The following is a 17,347-nucleotide window of genomic DNA, read 5'->3' on the forward strand; positions in this document are numbered from 1 at the left end:
AAGTTATCAAAGATCTATGGACCTTTTTAAATAGCTTTCCTTTCTTTTTTCTGTACTTTAAAAAAAATAATACTTGTTAATAAAATAAAAAGAATTATTACACAATAAAATCGTCTATTGAGATTTATCTTAAGATTTCATGGTATAATTACGTTTCATCTTTTCATTTTGTTTTGTTGTTACAAAAACTATTTAAATATAAAACGGTTTTCTGCTTTTTCGCAATGATGTTTTAAAGAAATGAATGAAAAAAATATATATATATATATATAAAAAAAAAATACAAATGGAATACAGATGAAGCTTATTTTATAACTATTAGTTTATTTCTTTATTTTATTTATATGAAGTTTTCCCATCATATTAAAACTTCTTTCATTTGCCCCTCTGTCTTTTGGTTCCCATAAATATCCCCTGTTTGTTTTTAGCAATAATAAATAGAAATATTAATAATTAAAACAAATCTTCTTCAGACATTCCTTTCTTTCTTTCTAACTCACCGTTTGAGGTGGAACTTGAGGTAGCGCAAGATGCCCCGGCTGGGCAGGAAGGTGCAGCTCATGCAGGTGAGCAGGTGCCAGTGGGCTCGGTTGGACAGACTGTTGGGATGAGGGACGTGATTGGTCTGTTTGATCAGCTGACAGTAGACCTCGTCCCTCAGCGGACGCAGGTCCTGGCAGGTCTGCAGGATCCCCTGGATGATGGGTACCGGGTCGGACACGGCCTCCATTTCCTGCAGCGAGTTGAAAATCTTCACCGCCTCGTCCTGCAGGCTGGTGTAGCCTTTTTCTTTTCGCACTGAAGGAACGAGACAGAACATTCTTTTAGACAAACAGATGGATAAAACTTTATTGATCCCTTAGGAGAATAACATTGACAGGTCATAAATAAAATCGAAAACAATATGTTTATTATGATAAACTTTCACAAAGGCAAAAACAAAGTAATGAAATAAATAAAAATGATTTTCTATTGTATGCTTTTAATTATATTTTGAAAAGTGTAGATGATGATGATAAATAGGGTTGTGAGAAAATATTTATCAACAAATATGCAGAATCCTGGCCATGACTGAGGACGAGAGGATACAGTCGACTCCAGCAGATTTTAAAAGATGATGTTTGTACATATTTTGGTTTCAAAACAGATGAAAGCAGTTAAGTCTGCAACACCAGAGTACAAAGCACTCGACAATACTACAAATATATTCTTGTTACTACAGTATCGCAACATATCGCAATATATCATATTGTTAATGCTGTATGGGGGAAACAAAAAAACATGCTCGTTTTCCAAAAATGAGAGAAATATTTTTACTCAAGGATCAACATGTGAAAGGTAAACAACTTCAGCTCAACAATACACTCACGGTGGAAGCTGACGTCTCCATACGGCAGAGGTAGAAGCGGCGAGTGCAGAGGATGCTGAGTGTATCTGAGGATGGGGTTCCTCCAGTACGTCTGCTCCACGGCCTCCACATTCAAAACGCTCTCCTGCAAACGTGAGAAGACGATAAGTACCCTTTGAAAAACGAGGAGGACAATAAACACAAGAAGAAGAGGAAGACGGTTCATTCTGTAACTTTCCATACATTAGTAATTGGCCCTTGTGTTCTTTGCTACTATTGGATTTTGCCAGGTTGCTTGAGTATTTAAGTTGTTTCTGCTAGTGTTTTGCTCTTTATTTTTTTCTGTTTTGTTTTCAGATTCCTCTTTCTAGTTTACGTTGGTGGACGCTTTAGTTGTTGGACTCTTTTTCATGTGTGAGACTTTGGACTCTTTTTGTGTTACGAGAAATTGTTTGTGTATTTAGATATTGTACTATAGACGATTTTTTACTTTGTTTATAAATAAAATTGCAAATTTGTATTACAACTCCTGTGTTCTGCTTGTGACTCGCACTTTGGTTCTGTCCCATTCAGATCATTGGGTTTGTTTGGGTTTTATCAGAATCAAAATGTTATTGCCAGTGTTGAAAACACAACTTTTTCTTGCTGTGGCAGTGCACAATAAAATAATAAAATAAAATAACACACAAAATAAGCAACAGAAAAACAGATGGTTTTGGAATAATAATAGTAATAATTTATCATACTCAACACCACTTTGTGAATACAATCTGAATAGAAAAAACAAGGTTTTACAAATTGACATCGAAATATTTATCATATTCAGAATAAAAAACATAACATTTGATAATTAACTTCTTAAGATGTGGCAGTATTTGGACTTGAAGTCTGACTTATAAAGGTTTATTTAATGGTTTTGAGTTTTGATTAGTGAAACTACTTTGCGCAACAAAAATAGAAACCACTGTCTGACTGACTTTTAAAATGTTTTACAGCTTTCCTTCTAAACTATTGTGTCTCACTCCCTCTCAGTGAACGCATCGCTGCAGCTATTTATTTTTTCCCGATGGTGTTTTTTTTTGCTTTCAGAAACTTAACTTTAATTTAATTGTATTGTTTTTATTCAAATTGTAATTGTTATATGCTCACTTTTATGTACCAATAGCCAATTTAATTGATATTGTATTTATTTTATCTATATTTATTTTATTCACTCCATCTTGTTTACTTTAAGAACCCCAGTGAAGGAACTCAGAGGTCACTGCACACAAGTACCTCACAGTGGAGTCAGTGGCGTCACTTGCATGAAGGAGAGAAAACTCGTTACAACAAAATTAGCCTTAAGCTAACGTGAGGTCGCGGTACCTTGATGTCTCTGATGAGCTGCTGTGTTGGCGTCTCAATGGGAACTTTGCTGTCTATCGCCCCCTGGATGGCGTTGGCCCAGCGCATGGCTTCGTTCAGCATCTTGGTGTAGAGTCGGTACGAGTGCTTCCGCCCGTGGACGCTGATGTTCCAGTAGCCTGAGGAGGGGAGTTTGTAGATCAGCACCTGAAGGGGGTTTCGAAGGGGCGACGGTGACAACTGACCGGTCTCCTTGAAGACCTTCTCGTCGGGCTGCACCACCGAACACAGGCTGTTGAGGACCAGTGTTCCCAGTTTGGAGGCGTTCCGCTCCGAGGATTTATAATAATCCAGGGAGTTGGTGGTGAGAACGAACCAGCGCTTCTTTAACTTAAGAGATGTTTTCACTCCAGACTTCATCTCTTTGTGCAGCCAGCCTGCAACACAAATCATTTTTTTATTTCCCTCCTCGCTTTTATGATCCCAGTCCTGACCCACCTCTGACGAGGAACTCCTGTCCGTCCACACGGGTGTCGCCTTTGGACTTCTGCAGCAGGCCGATCCAGTGGTGCATCTCCTCCGGCGTGTCCGTGTTGCAGTGGATCACGCGGTTGGCCGTGATGATCACGAAGGAGTTTGGTCTGGAAAACATCAAGTTAGTGTTGGTTTGGATCAGGAAAGTCACATAAGCGCTAGTTTCAAATATTCTCACCTGTCAGGGTTATCTGACGCACACACAGAGTCAATCAAGCCCACGTCCAGGGTCCCCTGAAGAGGACAGAAAAATATGTTATTATTTAATATTTGTATTTATTTTTTTACTTTATTGTATGATTAAAAGAAAGTTATATGAAGAGCAACAATACGTTTCAAATATAATAAATTTACAACTTAAATACCATGTGAAAATAATCACTCCATAAATAGTAAAATTCAATATATTACAAATTTATATAAAAAGAAAAAAACATTAATTCTATTTAAAAGGTTTAACATACAAAAATGACTCTAATGAAAATGTGAACTCATATGATTTAAGTAGAATTAAAGATGGACAGAAAAATATTCAAATGTTATTAGTATTATTAGTTTGGATGGCAGACTTTTGGATTAACAAATAAAATCTGACGTAGAAACAAACTATTTATCATTTATACGACATCAGAACATTTAAATAGTGAATTTCTCATAATACAAATTTCTAAAAATGTAATAGAATTACTTTTCTGCAGCTTTGCAAAAATTGGGGATAATTTGAATACAGAATAATATACATTTTTATTTACAACTTAAATCCCACAAAAAATAAACACATTTGATTTAATACTAACATGCAAAAAAGTTTAATAGTCGAATTATAATTATAACAGTTCATTTCTAAATGATTACATTTGTAATGGATAAAGATAACACATATTTGGGAAAGAAATGGAGAATTAACATTAATGCGACAACAGTTTTATTTAAAAAGGTTAATATAAAAATGACTATGATGAAAATATAAATTATTGTATATTTGCTACTTAGTACAATTTAATGATTATTGTAAAAATGAAAGGAAAAGACCATTTATTTTAAATATTAATAAATATTCTTAAATTAAGTATAAGAATAACTAGTTTCATCAAAAACTATTAAAATAAATTATTTAACATATCAATACCTTTCTGTTTTAATTCTAAGAATCAAAGCGAAGCATTTTTATTAATAATAATACATATTTTATTGATAGTAGTTATTTGGGAAAAAAAGGAACAATAAACAACATTAATATAAGTAACTGTTTAAGGCAACAAATAACTAGATTAAATTATATTAGAACAAATGTCAATATGGAAAAATGACTATTATGCTGCTTTGTACAAATTTGTGTTAAAACATAAAGAATGAGATTATCACTGAAATTATTATTAAAGATTAAAATAGCAACATTTGAATTCATGAAGAGTTAAAAAATATCATCTACATTTCAAAATGATTGTGATCATCTAAGCATGATCTTCATTATTAGGATAAACCTCACTGACCACTGCGTTCTTGGGGTTGGCCTGTTCGTGGTGCATCTCCATGAGCTGCTGCTGGTTGGCGCTGTGGACTCGACTCAACACGTTGAACCAACCGCTGGAATAGTTTTAAAAAAGAAACGAAAATCAGCAACTTGTGCTGCCCTTCATCACCACCAGGGGGAAGTTCATGACTAAACATGAGGCTCACCTGGCATCTTCAGGAGTTTCTGCATAAATCTGGTAGGTTCTCTCCTCCGTCATGATGTTCAGCGCGTTTTCCTTCTCGTGATTGTCCACGATGTCCCTGCAGGTCGGACACAGGTGAGTGACCTTCAAATCTTGACTTTAAATGGAATATATAAGGAAAATGACTCACTTGGCACCACAGACGTCGATGGTTCCTTTCAGCTTCTCCTCGCTGTCGTTCTCGAAGTACATGAGTTTGGACTCCCTCAGGACGAACCAGCGCATCTTCCAGTTGCGTCGGGACAGAGTGGACATCCCGCCGCCCTTCTTGTAGAGCCAGCCGGACTTGAGCGAGTCCTGCTTCGCCCGGAACCACATGAAGGTCTCGTCTTTGAGGACGCACCAGCGGCGGCGCCACGGGATCATGAGTCCACCTGCGGAGAAAACTCTTTTAGCTGCTGTTGTCACGAGGATATCATCCAATGTTGTATTTCTGAACACGACAAATAAATGAGAAAACAGCCCCACGTAAAACTGTGTCATAAAAACTATTTATATATTAAGCTAATTTATTACTTAACTTAATTACCATTTGAACGAAGCATTTATCTGCCGAGAATAAACCGGAGACTTTCATATGATTCTGTTTGATCCACAAATTGAATTTCACTTCAACGGTTTATTTTAACATCATCAGACACAATCCAAGAATAAATGTAAGTATTAATACAACAAGGCGAGTCATATCCGAGTCAGGATACATGCATGGAAAACAGGGATGTAAAAAAATAAAAAAATAAAATGAAATACAGGTAGATAAAATCATACTTACTAATAAACTTAGTAAGGCACATAAAACTTTTAAATTTATAATTTTTTATGTTTTATTTGTTGAATACAATAAACAAGTGTCTGCATTCGAGTAAACTGTAATAAATAATTACATTTTAGAAAATACAGTCAAAGCATACTAGACACTATGTTAAAGTAGCTGCATGTATCCTCTCATCCTCAGTCATCGCCTAGATCTTGCAGGATTTTATTGTTCCTTTAGCTAAGGATGGTGTATCGAAGGCTGCCATCTAGCGTGACACAAAAATTAACAAACACTGTGAATATTTGTTAATCGTAAATGAATCGGGGGGGAAAAATATCGCAATATTTGAGTGTATCGATATTTTCTAACATGCCTAGTAAATATATATTTTGTTGGAAGACGGCGTCACTAGAATACTCACTCTTCATGTAAAGGTAGCCGTGGAAGTACGGGGGTCCGTTACTGTTCAGCAGGTTCCCTCTGCCGTTAGAAAACTCTTCATCTGTGTCCACGTATCCATCGGTTTCCTCATCACTTTCCATGAACTATAAGGATGAAAAGGATGAAATGAAAGCTTTGTTTTTGATATTCTATTGTATACTTATGTCCTAAATGACATGAACGATTAACATTGTTAAATTACATCATCTCACATGATGTACGAGGACGAGGTAAATAATGGACAGGTTGCTCTGTAGTTAAGTATCATGATACAGCTGTGAAGTTAAGACACTGTATCATGATACAGCTCTGTAATGAAGACACTGTCTCATGACACAGCTGTGAAGTTAAGACACTGTATCATGATTCAACTCTGAAGTTAAGACACTGTCTCATGAAACAGCTGTGAAGTTAAGACACTGTATCATGATACAGCTCTGTAATGAAGACACTGTCTCATGAAACAGCTGTGAAGTTAAGACACTGTATCATGATACAGCTCTGTAATGAAGACACTGTCTCATGAAACAGCTGTGAAGTTAAGACACTGTTTCATGATTCAACTCTGAAGTTAAGACACTGTCTCATGAAACAGCTGTGTAGTGAAGGCACTGTATCATGATACAGCTCTGAAGTTAAGACACTGTATCATGATTCCACTCTGAAGTTAAGACACTGTATCATGATACAGCTATGTAGTGAAGACACTGTATCATGATACAGCTCTGAAGTTAAGGCACTGAATCATGAAACAACTCTGAAGTTAAGACACTGTATCATGAAACAACTCTGAAGTTAAAACACTGTATTCAGCTCTGAAGTTAAGACACTGTATCATGATTCAACTCTGAAGTTAAGACACTGTATCATGATACAGCTGTGAGGTTAAGGCACTGTATCATGATACAGCTCTGAAGTTAAGACACTGTATCATGAAACAACTCTGAAGTTAAAACACTGTATTCAGCTCTGAAGTTAAGACACTGTATCGTGATAGTAGAAAACGAAAAGAAGCCCATTTCATATTTTTTTGTTGCTTCTTTGTGATTTTTGTGAGTATATATTGCGCCTCAAAAAGATGTGAATAGAAAAATGAATCGTAAAGAAGTTATTTTAGAATATTTAGCTTGATTGTATTACTTGATTTGTTAAACTGTATTTCCTTCCTCTCACAACAGATGTGGTTGAATCGTGGCCCCTTTTTGGGGCTTGAATCACCAGCTCTGCATAAACAAGTGAAACTTGCGGGAAAATCATCGCCTTGAGGCCAAAATCCAGCCCACAAAGTAATTGAATGTGGCCTGTTGGATGTCTCAAAAATGTGGATTAATTTCATGTTTATATGGTAACCTTTGAATAGTTAAGATAAGGAATACAGATTATTGATATCATCAATTATGCAGAGACTTTTCAAAGGATTAAACTGATGTTGAAGGAGTGTTTGATGAAAGACAAACACAGAAATAATTCAGATATATGAGCCTCTGAGAATAAAAAGACAATATTTCAATTTGACTTGAGACTTTTAATGGATTTTGGCCCCTTGTGTGATTGAGTTTTACGGCCCTGAACTTAAATATAAATTAATTATTAAAATAAAAGATAATTCTTGCAGTGAACTTCAATCTTTAAAAATAAATCTCTTTCATGTGGTTCTCACCGAATCTGTGCTTCCTTTGAAGGAGTCCAGGCTGGTGTGAGTGCAGGAGGACTTCCTCGACACCTTGTGGTCTCCGTTGTTGACCTCGGAGTTCCCCTGAGCCTCCTCGAACTCCTCCTGGTCGTAGTCCGACTCCGTGTCCGGCAGGATGGAGAAGGAAAGCTCCTCGCTGGCAGCTTCCATGTCAGAGCTCCTGCTGACTCGCCGGTTCAAGGTTTTCTCCCCATTCTGGATCGGGGGGTCACTGGTGGGGTGGTTTACTCCATTGAGATGTTTGGCCAAGGAGGGCGACGAGGACGAGACCGGGCCGACCAGCAGACCTTCTGCAAAAGCTGGCGGCGGAGGAGGGATGCTCTGGAAGACCTCCGTGTCCAGAGGAACCGTGGCCGGCGAGGGGAAGTCCGGCAGAGGGACGCACTCGTCGTCGGCGTGGAAACCCTCGTCCACCTCCTCCTCCGCCAGAGGGGCGGTGGAGTCGCTCGGGTCGTGCAGGTTCTCCTCGCTGGACAGGGACGGCTCCAGACCGCCGAAGTCCAGGAGCTCCAGGAACTCCGTGGCCACCCGGGAAGCTTCCTTCTCCAGGCGGTAGATCTCGGCCTCCCTCCTGAGACGGTGCTCCTCCCGAGAGACGTCTCCGAGGAGAGACACGCCGTCCTCCTGCTGCTGGTGGAGACGCTCGATCTCACGCTCCAGCCTCAGGATCTCCTCCATCTGACGGCTCTCCTCCTCCGTGGTGTGGCTGCTGGACAGGGAGGGAGTCAGAGGCTTCTGTGGAGGTGAAGAGACACAAAGTGAGAATCCAGGAGTTCAGATTTGATTCAAAGATCACATGAACAGGGTGATTCAAATCTAGAACACAGATCATGAGTTGAAAAAATGTATATACTGTATATATATATTTATGAAAGTTACATTTAAGTACATTTATTTACATGAAACGAATACTAATAACAAATAAATGTTATTTTTAGTAATATTAACAATACTTTTAATTAATACATGTATATTCATTAATAAAATCACCAGAAAATATATATGTAATAAGAAGCAGAAAAAAACACAAACAATAGTGAAAAGAAAAACTGAATAATTGATCAAAAAACAATTTAATTTAATAGTGAAAAGAAGGACTATTTAAGAAAATATATATATATATATATTAGTGAAAATAAAAAGGCAATAAATATAATGACATATATACTAGTGAAAAGAAAAACTAGATATTTAGGACAAAAACTAAACATAATATTAAAATGAATGGTTAATGTTGAAGGAAAAAACAATAAAACTAAAACTGAATATGTAAGATTAAAGGCATTTATCAGGATTACATAAATATAACCCAAAAATTTAAATTAAAAAAATATATTATGAGTCATGGTATTTTAATTAGTTTGAATTTAAAAAGTAACTTTATTGACTATGTTACTGGACATATTCCGACCTAAAGTAATATAAGTAGTAAACGAGAGAGTTAAAAGTTCTTTACCTTGAGACAAGCTCCATTCACGAGCGAGTTCCTGTCAAAGTCAAATCAAAAGTTATTGTCGTCGTCCTTCAGCTCTGAGAATCGTTTTTTACCTTTTTTCAAGTTTGGACGCCATTTTCTGCTCTTCCTCCTTCACCCTCAACTGTTCCTTCTCCTCCTCCTCCTCCTTCTGCCTCCGTTTCTCCGCCTCCTCCGCCTCCTGCTGCCGTCTTTTCTCCTCCTCCTCCTTCGCCCTCCTCTCCTCTTCCATCCTCCTCTTCTCCTCTTCTACTCGCTTCCTCTCCTCCTCCTCCCGCCTCTGCTTCTCCTCCTTGAGCTGCCGGTAGAAGGTCCGAGCCCGTCGTCCTCGGAGATGCTTCTGCAGGACGATGGAGGCGCAGCGAGCTCGCAGGAAGACGCGTCTCCAGAAGTGAGCGCGGTAGTTCTTCTGGATGGTGACCACGCTGGACAGAACCTTCTTGTACTGTTTCCTGGAGCCAGAAGGATGTAAGAGGTTAGTTACGTGTCACATGTCACAATAAAAAAGACACAACTTTAGCAGTGAAGCAGCTAATTGTTTAAAGTGATTTTTTTTAAATGTGACGGATAATGTTTAAGATATGTAAAATATGTAATTTCAAGTAATAATAATAATAACAATTCAGGGGAGATCGAATTACATTTTTATAAAAAAAATAAAATGGTTTATTATCTATTAATGCAGAAATAAAAAAGAAAATACCCTTATTTTGTTATAAATTCTCATTCATATATAAATATTACTGTTTGAAAACAGATCGGAGAACAATATCAAGTTAAGAAGGACATCAAAAAAGGGAAAAATGACATTAAAATACATAAATAAAAACAAATTCATATTTGAAAATATATAATATATTTTTCATGAGAGTATTAATGCGTAAAATAAACAGAAAATAGAAATATTATAGGATTAGAAAAAAGAAATACAATTCAGAAAATAAAAGGTAAATATTTAAGTAGAAAAATGACGTATAACAGTGAAAAAATATATATATATTAAAGAAAGAAAAATTGATCAAAAGTAAAAAAAAAAGACATTTAATAAAGAAAAGAAAAAATAAATATAAAAAAATATATATATATATATAATATTGAAAAGAAAAAGAAAAGATTTAAGAAAAGAAAATCATCATATAAAGAAAAAAAGTACATAAAAGTGAAAAGAAAAATTTAATTTTTGACAAAAAAAATCGAATTTAATAATGAAAACAAAAAATAAACATTTAAGACAAAAAAACAAATTTTAGTAAGTAAGTAAGTAAGTAATATATATTTATATAGCGCTTTTCGAGACCAGGGTCACAAAGCGCTTTAACAATCAAAACAATACTCAAAACAGTACATACTTCAAAGATCAAGACAACACCGAGAACAACACAGGAGTTCGAGAAATTCAAGGAAAAGCCTGCACAAATAGAAACGTCTTAAGATGTTTCTTAAAGGAGTCAGTAGACTCCATCAAGCGTAAAGAGAGAGGAAGATTTTTAATAATAAAAATTGTATTTGGCCTCCAAAGCTACGTCTTGTGGAAGCTCATGTCAGGATGTTAAGTTTACGAGGAAAAGGGACAGTGCATGAGCCTCGTACACACACACACACACACACACACACACACACACGCACACAAGACCACACACAGGGCTCCCTGACCCCAAACACGTCCGGGCCTCCTCCATAATCACCTCTCGGCCTCCGACTAGCCCGGGCTGACGTCTACGGTTACATGTAATCGCACAAAGACTTCTCTTGTCTCGGCGGTAAGAGCAGCTGTGAGAGGAGCGGAACCTGCAACCTCCAACAATGTCATCAGCTCCTTTATGTTCCCCAAACCCAGCCTTTCAGGGTCGACTGTACGTACAAACGATGACAGACAGTCAGAGCTCAAGAGTTATTGTGGAGCCTCGGGGGGATTTTTTTTTCTTTACATTTATTCTACACGGACCACAGTGATGCATGTGCTGTAGGAGGAGAACTTTCTGCTGAGGTTGACAAGTCTAGAGATTCACTGAGTGAAAGAAACGTCAACTCTTGTGCTGATGCTGCGACTTATCCTTTTAGGAAGTAACTTTGCATTATAGTTTAGTAACAATATCATGACTCAACTGAATTGAAACCGAATTAAATTAAACTTTTAGCAGAAATAGTCATATGTACGGTGGCTGGGAAGTAAAAAAACTAACCAAATGTAACAAAAATGAAACAAATAGGAAAACTTTTACAAGAAATTCAAAAAGTTATCAAAAAAATGTACAACCATTTAAAATAAACATTGAAGAATGTTGTGAACAAATTAAAAAACCTTCAAAAAACCATCTTTGGATATGAGTTAAGGAGTTGTTGTTTTTTTTTAGCTTTTTTTTGAAAGTCATAATATTATAATATGGCCCTTATTTTTATGAACATTATATGTTTTATTTAATCTTTTTTTTGTATCTTTTATTATTTAAATAAATAAAATTGTATATAATTGTTTTTATTTTATATTGTATTACTGTGTTAGATGTGGCCAACATAACAGTCACAGTATATAATGTTATTTAATGTTCTTGCCCTTTTCAAGTCTAAATAAAAAACTCAATATTCAATATACTTTATCGATCTCCATAGAGAAATCTCACAGAGAAATTCAACATGTGGTGCAGTGGGAAAAAAAACACAAGGCAATCACATGTCAGCATGAACCTTGTTCTGACCTTGACTCCCTAAAATGTAGCTTTTACCTTTTTAATCCATGACTTAAAAACTTTTGTGTCTAGTTCTGACGCACACGTCATGACTCTGGTTTTAAAGATAGCATCTAAATCCTTTTCTCGATTTCAGGGGAAGATTAGAAAAAGTGCACGGATTAGTGCACGTCGTCGAAAAAACCTACCGAGTGTTTTCTGATGAGCAGTTCAGTCATAAGATGTTACCAGAACAACAGTTTAAGCTCCTTTTAACAGGTTAACTTTGAAGCTATAAAGTGTGTCAAAAGCTCCTAAAACATGCATCAAATAACACGAGTTAAAGTGAAGCTTTTAATGAAATGATGAACACAAAAGCACAGGAAAACACACTCAAAGGCATGTGCACAATACCCCCCCGACACACACACACACACACACAATCTGTGCAGAAGTCTATCACAAAGCAAACACAACTGTCACTGCCACTCAGCCGCTCCTCCCCACCGCTCACCTTGCCACATAGCTGAGGATGTGGGCGCGGATCACCATGCCAGCCTTGTGCCGCACCGCCTCCCTCTCCTTCTCCAGCCTTTGCTCCAGGACTTCCTTCAAAAACACCTGCAGGGTCCGGTGGCGAGGACGGCGTGTGTGGGAGGAAGAAAAAAACAAAAAAAAACCAGACACAGGTTAGTTCTTCTTTCCCCTTTGAGATGTAAAAAAGTCCCTCCTTGAGATTTTTTTTTTTGTTGAGTTTTAGCAGGACACCGGCGCCCCCTAGAGAGACGGGCGGCTCTGGGTCAAGAGCAGGACTGCAGTGCCGCAGACCCTCATCCTGTTCCTTCGTCCTTCTGTCGGCTACTGTGTCGGACGTGCACAGGCAGAAGAGAGGGAGCAGCGAGGGGAGGGATGGAGGCACGAGGGGGTGGGATGGTGGCGGGTGTCCAGGAAAGCAAGTCACACCCCTTACTTGTGAATTATGAGGCGAAGGAATTAAGTTTGGTTAACACTTTCCTGCCCACTGGAGAGAGAGAGAGAGTGTTTCTGTCTTTCTGCTGAGCTCGGCTCTTTTACAGATGAACGACAGCTACTAGTTAAACTAGTTAAACACTTGTTGTCATCAACACATCTGGAAACACAAGTAAACTGAATTATATATATTTTTTAAAGTTATTTTCAGGCCCAAACTTTATGTCAAGGTACGTCAAAACAAAGTAAAATAAGTGGCCATAATAATTTACTGTTTTTTACTTTGTGGAACAATCTGGAGACGGAAATAAAACCAAGTACTTTATTATAAATCTGTTTTTAAAAAGGTACAAAAACTTAAAAAGGTTTAAGTAAAAGAAAGTGTGATAACTGAGGATGATTATGAATCTAGCAGTAGAATAGTGTTGACGGTTATTTTGCCATTAACATTGTATATAGTATATATAATTACCAGGATAATAATAATATATACAGTATATGAATATCTACTTAGTGTATGCGTGTATATTTAACTATAATAAGTTATATTGTGTTATATTTTGAAAAGATTATGTACATAGTACAACTGTATTTGTTTAATTATATTTCTATATAGATATTTAAGTTGTGTTGCTACAGGTGCGTATATATTATGTATTTATATGGATATCTGCTTAGTTTAATCATGTATATTTTATTGTGTTGTATTATATATGTTTTAAAATGATGTGTATATATAGTATAATGGTATTTGTTTATTATATTATTTATAGTAGATATTTATGTCATGTATTTAAGTAATGTGTCGCTATGACTGCTGATATATGATGTATTTATATGAATGTCTTTGTAGAAATATTTACTACAAACTAAACAATAGTTAAAAAGGGGAAAAAAATGTTGATTTTGTCTTTTTCGAATTACAGTGTTTTTGTTATGTTTTACTATTTTTGTGTATTTCAGTCTTCAGTATCTACAAATAATTCCATATTTTATAATGTTCAAAATACATTAATTAATTCCTTCAATAGCTGTTTAGAAGAAAACAAAGAAACAAAGGTTTAACAAAAATCTGTTTCTAAATACATCATTTAAGGCAAACTCAAGGCAAAAAAAAAGTTAATTTATGTTCAGGTTGAAATAAGTATCTTCAAAGACACCAGTATTTGGTTTAAAATAAGCAACAGACTATACAGAGACCTCAAGTAATAGTGAAACTAATGCCGACTGATCTTTAATGTAGTATAAGCACCAAGATAATCAAGAGCGTTCACTTTCAAAAGGATAAAACTACAATCAAGACTCATAGTTCTTGTTAAGGACAGTTTGTTAAATACACATTCTGTTCGGACCGCGAGATAAACTGTGATAAGATTGTGGCTCCTTGTGTAGTTGAGTTAGTTGCTTGTGATTTAATGGAGGGTTTAGTCAATATTTTTGGTTGTTCACTAACTAGTGGTTTAGTTTAAGACTCTCCATTCAGACTCGATCTTTTCAAAATAAGATTAAAATTTCATAAAATACATTTCAAGACCTTTAGAAACATAAACTTGTTTGTAACAGTTATACCTCACATCTACCATAAGTATTACAAACTATAACTACATTTCTTTTACACATTTTACTTTTTCTTATTATTTAAAGATCAAACATTGCAGAAGAGTTTTCGGTTGACCTGTATCTTACATTTGGGATTGTTGTATTTATTTAATATATATGATACCTGTTAATATCAGTCCATTTGTCTGTCTTTTATTTCAGTAAACTCTCGTTTATAAATGTTTCACTATTTCTTTTTTTACAGGTCTTCTCGATAGCCCCAGTCAAAAAATCATAAACAGTTTATCTTTCACTACATTATTTATTTAGTAAACGAGACTGAAACGAGCGTTTTAAAGTGTTTCAGACTAATATCAGACTAAGATTTTCCACTAACATTAGACCACCCACCAGATTGGCCTATTCTTTGAGCTAAACCTGAGAGTTAAAAACAAAAAATAAAAATATAGAAGTCAGAATTATAAGTGGTTAAATCTAAAATGTAAAATGTTGAAACTTGGTTGTTGATTTCAATTCATGAGGAATTGAATTCAATCATCTTTAAATTGAAATGTTGATATAGTTTTTATTGAATAAATTAAATAAATAATTGGTATCTTGACAGGTTTTTTTTTTAACCCTTGTGTGGTCTCTGTGTCAAGGTGACCCAAAGGCCCGAAAACAAATGTGTTTGTAGTATCCCTTGTGTGGTCTCTGGGTCAAGGTGACCCGCATGCCCGACAACAAATGGGTTTGTAGTTGTGTTGTCTCTGGGTCAAGGTGAACAACCTCCAGCACTGCAAATGTGTTTAAGGAAGAAAGGGAGGTCGTTCACCTTGACATGGAATGGAAGGACTCTAAACATGTTTTTTTTCAGGCCTTCGGGTCACCTTGACCCTGAGATAACACAAGGATAATTGATATAATTAAAAAGTCGAATATTTTCATACATGGAGTTCGATATTCTTACTTCAATCATTCAAAATTAGCTTCTCTTTATTGAATATTTTTTTATTTCTAGTCTTTTAAATTAATTATAAAAATGTTGGTATAAAAGTAAGTAAGTAAGTAAGTAATTCTTATTTATATAGCGCTTTTCTAGACCAGGGTCACAAGGCGCTTAAACAATCAAAACAATATTCAATAAAGTATAAACTTTAAAGATCAAGATAAGTGCCACGAGAAAAAACCAAAACATTAACCAACAACTCAATGGAACTTGATATTAAAACTACAGAGAAAATACGTTTTTCTTCAAATCATAAACACCTTTCAGACACTAATAATCATAAGATAAGGATTATTTATATTATACTTATTCGCGGTCCCTATTTTTTCCTTTTCCTCTTTCTCTGTTCAATTTTTTATTAGCTGAGTAATCCTGACCTGATTCAACAAACTCAAAAGCTTCTAGAAGGAAGAGGGGGGGATGACGGGGTCTTTCAGTTGCTTTGTGTGTTCGGCTCCCAGATGTTCCACTAATCAAACGGATCCCACAGCTGCTCGAGCTCGACTGCATCTGTGAGAGCAGAGGACGCTTCCTCTCCGTCCACATCCTGCCCTCCGTCTGTACACAAGCGTCCCACGCGCTGCACCTTAAAACCCCTCCGACGTCATCCGAGCCCCTAATTCTGGGCAAACACACTTCCTTCGTACACAATCACGAGTGTATAATTACACTGTGTTTCTCCAAAGGAAATGAACAGCCTTTTTTCTTTTGCTCTCAGCCCGTTCCCACCATGTGCATTTACCAGAAGCTGATCTGGACGATGTAAAAACAGTGTCGTGAAAACAAGGGACGAGTAACACAAAGAGCGCCAATAAAAAAAACGGCCAAAAAGACTTTTCGGGGGTCGTGACACACACTGTGTTTTCATCGGGCCATATGTACAGTCGGTATTGTTCGTGGCGTGACAGATGGCTCATCAAAAAGAACAGATTTGTATCGTCAGTGATTTTTACAGCCACTGAGAAATAAACCACAAACTGGAGCAGCGACTAAAGAGGGGACGAGTTCATTAAAAACCTTCATAAAAAAGCGCTTCCAGGAAGTCTTTTGGTGCAGAATGCCTCTCGGAAGAAAAGAAGGACATTCTGTCGTCCAGATAAAACAAGCCATTGGTGGTTAATCATTTCTCGAACATGCCGTGAAACCTGAGGGGGATTTTCTCTCTGAGAGTTAATGATTGTTCAGAAACTGAAGGCTCAGTTCCGGAAGATTCGACCGGAGCCGTGACGGTAAAAAAAGGATGATGCGTTTTTCCTCCGAAAATTTTGGAACCCGCGTGAGATTCCGCACGTTGCCTCGCTTCCAGACTACAATGAGTTCCTCCTGATGATTAATGCGAAAACTGTCCTCGGAGAACTTGAGAAGCAATAACAGAGCGACCACAACCGGCCAGTAAAAATCTCCGGGATGTGAGTCACGTTTTGAACTCCTAAAACTCCTAAAATTTGCCGCTCAATTGTGGCACCGGACGGGCAGTTTTCGTCATACTTGATGGTTTAAATGAGTTTGTGACAAATCCTTGATATTAAGAATCTATTCATACTTTTTTATATATTCACTTCAAATGGACTATGTAGCGGTTAAATGGTTGCTCAGATTTACGTCATCACTGACACATTTCGCTCGGAAAAAAACAGGAATCTAAGCAAGTATTTAGGTCTTGTTACAAGTAGAAACTGAAATTTAGCTTAAAATTAAGTCAAAAAGATTTTATACAAAACTAGACTTTCAGTTGTTGCTGTTTAGGTTTAGAAACTGAAGTTATCCCAAATATAGAAATAGATTGAAAACGTGTTGAAAATTGAGATCATTTACTAGTGTAACCCTTGTATTATCTCAGGGTCAAGTTGACCCG

At 36.5% G+C, this 17,347-nt stretch overlaps 1 protein-coding gene across 1 annotated transcript in view; it reads right to left on the minus strand.

The window, feature by feature from the left end:
- myo10l3 (myosin X, like 3) overlaps nt 1-17,347 on the minus strand; it is a 65,513-nt gene that overhangs the window by 5,108 nt on the left and 43,058 nt on the right. Inside the window, exons 21-34 of the mRNA XM_087803481.1 lie at nt 12,490-12,596; nt 9,384-9,761; nt 9,292-9,322; nt 7,803-8,570; nt 6,123-6,246; nt 5,075-5,318; nt 4,907-5,002; nt 4,720-4,813; nt 3,405-3,460; nt 3,191-3,333; nt 2,938-3,129; nt 2,714-2,871; nt 1,370-1,493; nt 501-798 (exon numbers count right to left, since the gene is read on the minus strand). Of these exons, the coding sequence (XP_087659607.1) occupies nt 501-798; nt 1,370-1,493; nt 2,714-2,871; nt 2,938-3,129; nt 3,191-3,333; nt 3,405-3,460; nt 4,720-4,813; nt 4,907-5,002; nt 5,075-5,318; nt 6,123-6,246; nt 7,803-8,570; nt 9,292-9,322; nt 9,384-9,761; nt 12,490-12,596 (2,813 nt within the window). The remainder of the gene's footprint in view (nt 1-500; nt 799-1,369; nt 1,494-2,713; nt 2,872-2,937; nt 3,130-3,190; nt 3,334-3,404; nt 3,461-4,719; nt 4,814-4,906; nt 5,003-5,074; nt 5,319-6,122; nt 6,247-7,802; nt 8,571-9,291; nt 9,323-9,383; nt 9,762-12,489; nt 12,597-17,347) is intronic.

The sequence above is a fragment of the Callionymus lyra genome, chromosome 12, assembly GCF_982586985.1.
Source record: "Callionymus lyra chromosome 12, fCalLyr1.hap1.1, whole genome shotgun sequence".
NCBI lineage: Eukaryota > Metazoa > Chordata > Actinopteri > Syngnathiformes > Callionymidae > Callionymus > Callionymus lyra.